Source organism: Lepeophtheirus salmonis, chromosome 4 (assembly GCF_016086655.4).
Source record: "Lepeophtheirus salmonis chromosome 4, UVic_Lsal_1.4, whole genome shotgun sequence".
In the NCBI taxonomy this organism is placed as follows: Eukaryota; Metazoa; Arthropoda; class Copepoda; order Siphonostomatoida; family Caligidae; genus Lepeophtheirus; species Lepeophtheirus salmonis.
In genome coordinates this window covers 19,342,444-19,353,517 of record NC_052134.2, presented here as the reverse complement: position 1 = coordinate 19,353,517, position 11,074 = coordinate 19,342,444, and the positions used below count along the sequence as shown (strand labels likewise).

Genomic DNA, 11,074 nt, shown 5'->3' with positions numbered 1-11,074 from the left:
TTACTTAATGCATTATTCATATACTTTTGATTAAACAATTATGGAGAACTAAATTTATCAAGAAGAAGGCTCGTCCAGTGTTGGGGAAGAGACTTGAGACAGTCCCATTTGGGAAAAACCTATAGTTGAAGTGGGAACTGTGATAAAGGAGAAGTCTCCTAACACAGTACTTTTTCCTCAACCAGTCAATCCGACTTATTACTCTTGATCCTTGCTCTCATCTTAAAGCAACTTAAATCATTACCGGAGAAGAAGAAAAAGGTATAGCCCACTGAGGATTCTTCCATTAGAGGAGCTTTGGCGGGTTCAAAATCTGCTAAGTAATACTCTGATAAAGGGTTAAAACAGAATTGTATTCTAATAACAAAATATTGTACAGTAAAAGAGAATACTTAAAATATAACATCAACATCAGCTTTACATGTATATGCAACAATAACATTATCTATTTTTTTACGAGTGGAACTATCATTGAGGTATGATACATTTAATTTCCAATATGTTCTAAGTTATAGCTTAGAGAGATGAAAGATTGCCATATTTGTTGAATGATCGGAGATGTAAGGTGGAAGAGCTTTGAATTTCATGAACAACTTTGCTAAATAGGATGAGACAAGAATATGATTCTGTTTACTTCCCAATGGGTGTCCCGATTTATTTATTTTTTAAATACGTGATATACAGATTAAAAAAAAAAAGATCTTAGTCTTGAAGGCAATATTTGAAAAAAATTCCATCTAGCTCGTGTTTATTTTTTAAATTTTGTGAACCGTTATAATTAAGCGTGTCCATTCCAATTTCTCAAGTAACATTTAGATCTCCTATAATTTAGATGTTTTGCTCTTTTATTCAGAGTAGCAAAATAATATAAATATTTGATCCTTCTTCAGAATATATACATCAAAAAAGATGCAAATGGTCAATAAAAGATATTTGAGTGAGGTGAGTGATATACAAACAAACAAATCACTCATGCAACTGAATCGGTTCAGTACGTTCACTAAAAGAGTCGTTCATAAAGAATGAATTGTTCACGAACAACATAGTGTTAACTTTTATATGATTTTGGAGGGATAAAATGAATTACTGATACGTTGAAAAGCAGGAGCAGCGTCCACAGGTTTGATCATTTGGGAAGAAAAAAAAATTGTAACATCCAAAACGGTACAGGAAATCTCCATCGATTTGGTGAAGGTATCTTTGGTATTGATTCTGACTGGTTGGGCAGACTATGTAAGTGCAAAATGATTTTCAGCATGAGTTTGGATACGTTAATAGGTATGGTGTCTGGATCTTGGACATATTGTGGGGGACTCTTAAATAGATTCGTAAGAAGGGGAAGAAATAGATTCATGGCATCCAGACCGGGTGTTTGCTTCTATTTAAGTGATGTGACGGCTTAATTCATATTCACTACAGTACCAACCTCCAATGTGCAGCATGATTAATATTTAACTCTAAAGGGTAACTTGAGTCGACGACCAGAAGATGTTGTTTTGTTGGAGGTATTTGGACTGATCCTTGGCATAAGCTCTGATGGCATGAATGTTGGTTTGACACGATCGATGGTGATGGTTTCATCCTTCTCATCCTTGTTGATTTTAACAGCTTTGTCGGTGCGTTCAATAACCTTGAACATACCTAGATAGGGTGAGTTCAGCGCTTTGACAATATATGGAAATTTTATAAAAAGATGTGAGGCACTTGCTAATTCACAGGAAACGTATTACAATCTATGTTGTTGTCTCGTATTAGTAGGCGCTAAAGATAGCATGGTAAACTGTCAACGATCTGCAAAACTTACAATGTATGTTACAGTGTTTGTAGTCGTATCTCCTAGGACTTCTCCAGGAAGAAGTTAGGATGTGCCATAAACAAGTTGGTTTATTGAGTACCTGATGTGTTTTTTTAGTGTAGAGCAGATACCCAATAAGACGTGCGGTAGAAATTAGAGCCAATTACTTGCAGATGTACGAAGAGATGCCCTCAGTTGGTGATGACATCGCTCTAACATGAAATTTGCTGCCGGATAGTAATCTGTCGTCTTGAAGGGGTGATATATCATAAGAGTGTTAAACTTTTTGGATGGATGAGATTCAAATTGTCGTCTGCGATCTGTCATGACCTTTACTGGGACACCATAGCATCCCTCAACAAAGGTCTTCACGACTGTTTCATCTGCCATATCTTCCATTGGGAGTGCTTCTGGCCACCGAGTAAACCGATCCACCATCGTATACAAGTATTTAAATCCTTATAATGTATACATGGATCTCCTCAAATCTTCCATCCGGTTTTAGGAATTGTATAATAGGTGACTTGGTCTGGCGTACCATATTTGATCGGTGGAATTGTAAGCATATTTAGAACGATTGTCAAATGTCTTTATTCATGTTTGGCCAAACAAAAACGATCTGTGACTACTTTGATCGTTGGTGATGCTCCTGGATGTGAAATTTCGCGACCAGATTCGAAAACGTTACATTATACCCCTGTGGACACAAAAAGTTGTACTGTACACGTAGAGACAACCCAACTGATAACATAGTAGATTGAAAAACATAGATGACGTTCAAATTTAAATGACGAGTCTTCAGAGGTAAGTAGTCCCTCAAGTTCTTCATCCTCTTCTTGCAACTTTGGCAGATCATTTAAATCCACTTTGGTAACTGTATAAATTGATGACCTCGAAAGTGCATCAGCCATCTTGTTTTCTACACCTTAAACATATCTAATGTAACTTGTGAATTCAGATATGAAAGTCAAGTTCTTGATTGGACGCAGTGAATTTCTATCATACGTATAGCATATGTCAACGGTTTCGGATCTGTTAACACATGAAATCAAGACTCCTTAACAAAATAATGAAAGGGTTTAAAGTTACTAGTTCTCGGCCAAATTTGCTATATCTTGCTTCAAGGGATATAAGATTCTGTGAAAAGAATACAAGTAGATCCCATCCATTTTATGTTCTTTGTTGCAGTACTGCACAAACTGCGATGTTTGATGTGTCGATCATAATATTAATGGGATCAGAAGGGCATGGATGTACTAATAAAGTAGTATTACGATTGCAATTTTTGACCCAGACAAAGCTGAATCAGTGTCAGTGGACCAAGTTAGAGATGCGTCCTTTCCTTTCTTGCATCCCGTCTGCTGATACGAAGGATCCAACAATGTACCAAAACTTTTGAGAAAACGATGATAGTATGTTATCATTCTAATAAACTCATGCAGTTTACGTAGTGACGAAGGACGAAGAAAATCAACGATTGCTTGAACCTTCTCAATAACAGGCGTGATCCTATTGTAATCAATAATATGTCTGAGGAAGATCAATTACGGTTTCCCATGTACCTGGTGTAGTTATTAAGCCGAATTGTTGTATGCAATTAACAAGTTTCTTAAGATCATGTTCACACTGTTCTTCATAATTGCTTGAAACTAGATTATCGTCCAAATAAACATACCAAAATTGAAGTCCAAGCAAAACTTGATCGATTAATCTTTAAAATCTTTGAGCTATGTTGCAAGACTATTGGAATTCTGTTTAACTAAAACATACCAAATAGTGACTTAATACCTGTCCCGGAAATATTTTCTTGTATTGCCGGGATATAGTGATATGCACAAACCAAGTCAATTTTAGAAAATATAGAGGATCCTTCTTAATTTGTAGTAAAATCCAGAATATGTAAAATTAGATATTGGTTTGAAATTGAAAACACATTCAGAGCTCGATAATTTCCGTAGGACTTCCAATCACCATTGTTCTTAAGTACTATGGGAAGAGGGGACAAATATGGAATAGAAGATGGGCGTACAATAAAATAAAAAACCTCTTTCTCAACTTAAAATTTATCCGGAGGAAGTCTCCTTGCTTTGGTATGAGCTGGTGGACCACTGGTCTGTATATACTAGACAAGGACTCAAAAGTTAGAAAATTTTAAAAGTCGTTTTCACTTCTAAATCTTCTTTATTTTGTGCTATTTTTATTAAAAAGTTTTGATGCAAAAGTTGGTAATTTAGCAATTTTCTACACTTTTTCCTCAATATTTCCCCCTCCATTCTGAAGGATGGCTTCAGTAGGACGATCAAAAACACAGCTGGCCTTGATAAAGTCCGAGGATAATTTGTTCCACTTCTCCATGCTCAAATCCCTTAGGGTATCGACATTCGGGTGAGATGTCTTGTTTGTCTTGCCCTATATTACGTACCAAACAGCAAAGTTCTGGTGGTTCACGTCGGGTGAGGACGAAAGCCAGAAGTCTGCCGACCATGTTCTCCCTGAAGAAATGCTACACCTTCTTGGAGGTGTGAGCTGGAGCACCGTCTTGGGTAAGCACATAGTTGTCCCTGGGGAACGTGCTCTTCAACCATGGCAAGACATGGTGCCTGAGAACCTTATAGTAGACGTCCGAATTTACTTTCTCATTGGCCTTGAAGATATAAGGAGGGATCTTCGTGCCATCAGAAACAACAACATTGTTTGACCCTGAATGGTCTAATCAACCTGAGATCTTGACTCGAGTAACAAGCGATCATTTCTCCCGTTCATAACAGCATCAACTGTGAAGATCTTCTTGTCGGAGATCGATTTTTACGTGGAGGAGATCGCACACTATTTGCCATTTAGGTTTTTGCTCGATCATTTTTGATCCCACAAAAACAAAATAAACATCAAAACTGGCGTGAAGTACAAAATTGTCTGACTTTTAGAACTAAGCAAGACGTCCTTGAAGAGGTTTCCAATTTTTTAGTACTCACCCTCTAGTGGTAATGGTTGTGTGTAATATCTGCAGGTCTGAACGCCGAAAAAAATTCCTGAAAATGCCTTGGAAGCGATGAGCAGAAGCAGGAAAAGCAGTAATGTTGACAGACGAAAATGAAATAAGTATCCATATAGCATTATCGAAATGGTGAAGGTAATGTGTTGGAGTGAAGTAGTGTACTAGAAACTTTCATGTTCGATAAGAGCCTTCAAAAAAGTCTTTACTTTATCAGCCCTTTAAATAATATTTAAAAGAGTAAAAAAATATATATAAACTTTGATTTCTTGACGGAACGTTAAAATCTCATTTTTAGCGTTAAAAAAAAATCTATTCCGTTCAATGAAATATTATTTAGTTGAACCGACAAAAATAGACTTTTATACCTAAAACAATATAAGTTTTTAAAAATCTTAAGTTATGAACTTTATAATAACTTTATATGGTCGACTAATAGCTTTTACTATGCAAACAATAATAAATACAGAAGAACTATATCAACGAGTTCTTAGATCTAAGAATTAATAGTATATATAATTATTTTATAAATAAAAATGATTTGAAATAAATATAAATAATTCGAGTATTTTAACGCAAAAAACATTTAAAGTTAATACTCAATAATGTATTAGGTTTTTTGTGATATATCTACAATTTCATCCAAAAAATTGTTATTTTACTACTGATCCTTAATTTTTTCTTCAGTTTATACTTTAGTAGGACGCAATTCTCTCTATTTGAAGGAACTTAGTGAGACGGCTAGAAAGATGACTCGAGGGAAAGAGGGGACACTCAATAGAAGAAGATCAAGTTATTTCCTTCTCTTTACTGATTGGCTTTAAATTGTCATCTGCCGTAATGTTTATTTTAAAAGTTTTGAAGGCAATTTAGATAATGATTAGAGTAATTTTTTACCCTTACACAATCCCCCAATTAAAAGTAAGACCGATATATTTGATATAAAGTGTTTTGCTTATGATTAAAAAGTATTTTAATAATTCTGTATCTTGTTCTGAACTCGATAAAAATCAATTTTTAGGCTGAAAATTTATTCATAATACATACATGAGGATTGAAGAATATCATAGCTTATATTATTAAAAAAATTTCCATGTATAATTTAAAAAAAAGATATATTTAAAAAATATGCATCCCTAAGGATTTTTGTTCTATTTTATAGTGATCTCATTTTTTATGAGGATGTAGTAGCAAACAGCCCACATTATCATCATATTTTTTCCAATTCCAATTAAAATTTTATGACGACATGCCTTTAAAAGGAAGATCGAGGAAATCGAAGGAAGATAATTATAATTTGATCATCCATCTCAAGAGATGTTCGAATTCAGATTCCAAATTCCACGAAGGACGACGGAGGAGAATTCATCTAAGGAAAACTACCAAACCTAATGAGGGAGTAGAGTGGACTCCTTCCTTGGGAATGAGATACCAGGATCGAAAAAATTAAGTGATCCATTCACGATGAGTAGACAATTTTAATATTTCAAAATGGGATCACTTAAAAAATACAAAATAGAAAAAAAATCATTTATATTACTGTATCTAGGTAGTATTCGAAAATATATTCTTTACAAGCGAGAAGCGATTTAGCAACACCATTAAAACTAATATATTTTAATGATTTAAGAGATATAATAAAATTCCTGCAAGATGTAATTGAAAAAGAAACAATAAATATATCCCTACTCCATTGTCATAAAAATTAAGACAACAATTATTGGAAAATATCGCAAAGTTCGTATTAAGATGCACGCTAAACTTTCATGAAAGAGACAAACAGAGAAACAATGAGTGAGGAACAATGTTCGAGCTAAAGTACAATTATGCATTAAATTGTGCAACACATGTCTTGATTATTGACCACATTTCATTATAATTAATTATTCAAATGTTTTCTAATAATTATATTATTTAAGTTTAAAGTATAAAACTCCATTAATTATTTAATATTAAAAAAGTAAATTGTGTTGTTTGTATTTATTTTTAAAAATTAAATTTTTAATTGAATTCTTTAATAAAGATAATATAACAAAACATTAACGATTATTTTATAAAAATAACCACTTTAAATCATGAATCATGAGATAATAACATCTATATTCTTGTTGTTGTAGATTTTTTGTCTGTCTACCTTTTCTCTTGAGCTCTGATATTGATATTGTCCGGCAAAAGTTTACAAATTATTGCCTAATATCTCCAGTTCTGTTATCCTGCGAAAAAGATTCTCTTGATGTCTTAGGAAAGTTACACGACCAATTTACGATTTGCTTAAGTTCCAAAACATATCTCCTGTTAATTGAAATTAAAAATTACCCTTGTTTGTTCTGTAAAGAAGAAGCACTCCTTGACTTTCATGGAAGAGGTGCCCATCTTTATCTAAAACTCTATTACTATCCTTCATGTAAGTAGAGATTTCAATGTCTATTCATGGACTTTTGATGAAGAAATGGACTGCCTATGAATGCCAATGATTCATCGTAACTGGTTGAAGTAATAGTAATTCCTTCAAAATGCTATGAAACCAATGTATTATTAAGATATGAATAATTGCGATTGTTTAGCTTGGTTTACCTTTTGGTTTCTAATTTCTCAAAGCTGGAATAAAATGGTAAACACTCCGCTAACAAGACCTTTATTAGTAACCAATTGAAGCTTTACAAGCCGAATACGTACACGGCAGATATGTTCAAGGAGAATCCTCCTAGAACCCTCAAAATGGGACCAACGAATAAAAGAACTAAAACCTCATAGTCAATAAATTTTTTATCTCTGTACTGCCTAGTTTTATTATATATCAGGACCTGAGATATGTTTTAACTTTATCCAATCTTATTTCTGCATTCTAGATAAAAATTAACTATTATATTGGAAAGCATAAGTTATTTTTCTCGTCCTTAATCGATAAAAAAAAATAGTGAACAAGTCTAGACCTTTTTAGTACACATTCTTTGATTTAATATAATTGAGTGTTTATTATTCGCATCAAGGAGTATTCAATTGCATGTGTTGTCTTTTTTTTTTTGTTCGTAAATCAATTTGATGGAGTAATAATTATCAAAGTTTATTGGAATTTTGTCAATTTATATAGTAAAAATATCAACTTGCCTCCCAAGATGCCATCTCCTTCAATTATGATGTAATTTAAGACATTAGAGAAAAGGTTTTTTTTCTTTATTTACGCTCGAAGGATTTCGACAATTTTCTCATTTCTAACATGTAATCTCTAATAACGTCAGAGAAAACGCTCTTTTATGTAAAAATAGCGCCGTCAGAAATAGAAGAGAAAATGTTCTCTTGAATCGCGCAACTATCACAATCTTTTCCCATTTGAAGAGGTACATTTGTAAATAAAAAAATTTATCCTAGAAAAGAAGTAAATAAATTAATAAAATATAAAGGAATAATAAAGTATTTATTTATCACAAGTGATGGAACCATAAAAATAGTTACAATAAAAAGCAACAACTACATTTAAATTCAGATAATTTAAGTACAACATTCTACAATATATATATATATAGGAATTATATGATTATCATTAAAAAAAAAAGAAAAAATACTTAGCAGAGCGTCGTCGAGGAGCAAAATCACAAAACCGTGTAAGCATGGAATTCAAATGCATACAAGAGAGGCGAATGAAATTATCGCCAAACGAATAAGGCACAAGTAATAATGTAATCGCAAAATAATGTAAAAAGTTCATGCAATAATTTGATGATAAGCCATGAGCTTAAGTAATATAAATTAATTACTAAAAGGGCAAAATGAATTATAGTTATAGATAATAAATGATACAGCATTTAACAGTCTCTAAAATAAATGTTAAATCACAGGGTAGCTGACGGTAGAGGTACAATATGCAATAAAATGTTCTTTGAAAAAAAAAGTGGATTATAAGATCTTTTTGTATTATGTATTATTAACATCAATTTGTCATTTGTTATAAATCGAATATGTTGTTTTTTTTGTAAGCAAAGCAGATCTAAGCTTTTCATAAAAACAAAACAGACTAATTTATCTTAAATTTGTCCATAAGAGAAATGAGGCTCAGTATTTCGATTCTTCCAACGTTTATACAGACAAAAGGACGAAGAAACCATAATAGAAATTACCACAATGATTCCCAAAAAGGTAGAGGCGATAATTACGTTGCGTGATAAGTTTCCATCAATGGGTTCACCATGTCCAAGGGTAAAGGTCCTACAATGACATAATCAATGAATAACCTTTTAATAATAAAATATTTCAAACACAAATACATACCAAGCATTATATTGGGTTTTGTTGTAGAAGCCATCATTAGGAGCGCCAAAGGAAACTAAATAGCGTCTAGCTAAGAATTGATCTATACGATTTCCATAAATAGCATATAAAGATGTGAGGTTGAAGTATTTATGCAGGGCTGTAACAGCGATTCCTTTCGACATAAACACTCTCGTGGAATCAGCTAAACCGCGTACATGTTTACTATAAACAACAGGTCGCCATTGTATATACGCTTCTTGACTCTTATTCATTCCTGAAAAGATGAGCTCATTTGTCTCGAAAATTCCAGGGGTGTGCTCATCATTGAGACTCTCTGTTTGTCTCCTTGAGAAACTCCCTTCAGAACTACTACTATCCACAAGCATTAGAATGGAGAATCTGCCATTTGTAAAATTCGATCCAGTTTGAATTCCATCTAATTGTACATCTACTTCACAAGTACGATAACTGTGAGCCAAGTGGGGTAGCCAATATCCGTATCCATCATCAATAAAAGCAGACACTGTGATATTGATCTTACCCTTATCATTACCCATGTCATTAAATGAACAATGTTGACTCACAAACTGTATAGTCAAATGAGTTGTAGTATTGACCAAGAGTTCTCTATCCCAGGTGCAATTATAGAGTGAATAAGTACGACAGTAGCTCTCATCCATTCCACATTTTGAATAATTGAGTTTCATGTCATCGTTTGTATCATTAAACTCCACCAACTATTCACGAGAAAAGAACAAAAGAATATGAGGGCTCAAGGATAGAAAAAAAGACATTGACCTACAGATTCAAATATAACAGATGATGTCCATAATGGATCTTCAGAGCCATAGCTTAGGGATTTAGGATTAGGTTGCGATATGAAATTGGGCCAATCCACATGTGCATTCGTATTGGGTTCACTCGTAAAGATGGAATAAAATGCAGGCAAATGAGTCACATCCCATAGCCAACGTCTATTGGAGCTTCTTTCTCCAATGTCCACGAAATTGACGGATTTATCCCGACATTGATTTCCACATTTTGGGTTAACAGATGATTCTAAAGTTAATCTATTTGTGGGAAACAAAGAGAACATTAGTCGAGGGCCAAATAAATTTAACACTATCTGCATGAAAAAAGAACTTACTCATGATGTTCCCCAAAAAAGAGGCCGTAGAGAGAGGCTTCACCACCCGACAATACACACAAAAATATCAGAAGAATAAGAGAATTCATATCCATCACTGTCAATGTTAACTTGACAAGAAGAATATAAACAAGTAACAACGATCACTGACTAATAATCCAATTTCAGCTGTTACTTGTAACTGCACAACTTTTTACATATCCTGATATTATTAAATATCTTAAAAATTAGGGAGTTTTCCGTTTCTCACTCTTCTTTTACTTCTTCTTCTTCTCTTCTTCCTTTCCAGGCGGGTATCAGCAATAGTTAGAGATAGATGTGTTCCTTTCAAGTTTAAGCTTTAGACTCCTTACTTATATATGTGGTACGTCAACATAAAAACAATCTTACATAAAAATCAAAAGAAGGAGATAATTCAAATTTATTTGTTCATTTCATAAATAAACCAAGACCTATATTTCTTAGACTTATTTGAGTTCCTTATTGGTTTTGTATTCAAATGTGTTGAATTAGTTAAGATATTCAATAATTTTAGCTATAGTTTAGAACCTTTATTTGATTTAAGAGCCTTATATAGGACCTAATATGGCCTTTCAAATAAAATATATCAATTTATCATCTTTTACAATTAAAGGACGATCAATTTATCATCCTTTAATTGTAACGATCCAATTCGACTACTTTATGTGTAATTTGGGGTGCGTCCGACGGGTGAATAACAAAAAAATTTGTTGATAGAAATTCACTAAAATTCGTCGAAGAAAACAATTGGCATTCACACTCAATTTTGAGAAAAAATATTCTAGCTTGCTCTGCTGTTGATAGGCAACTTATTAATTATCCCGTGAACAAGTGGAGATTTTATACATATTTTTGAAATTTATATGTCTCA

The 11,074-nt window shown here is 33.1% G+C and overlaps 1 protein-coding gene across 1 annotated transcript; it reads right to left on the bottom strand.

Moving 5' to 3' along the window:
• Nucleotides 1–8,183: 8,183 nt before the first annotated feature.
• Nucleotides 8,184–10,475, bottom strand: LOC121116968 (glycosylated lysosomal membrane protein A). The gene is made up of 4 exons (XM_040711287.2): nt 10,183–10,475; nt 9,838–10,105; nt 9,054–9,772; nt 8,184–8,990 (listed from the first exon to the last, which is right to left on the bottom strand). The coding sequence occupies exons 1-4, from the start codon at nt 10,275–10,277 to the stop codon at nt 8,810–8,812; spliced, it is 1,263 nt and encodes a 420-aa protein (XP_040567221.1). The 5' UTR covers nt 10,278–10,475; the 3' UTR covers nt 8,184–8,809.
• Nucleotides 10,476–11,074: the final 599 nt, after the last annotated feature.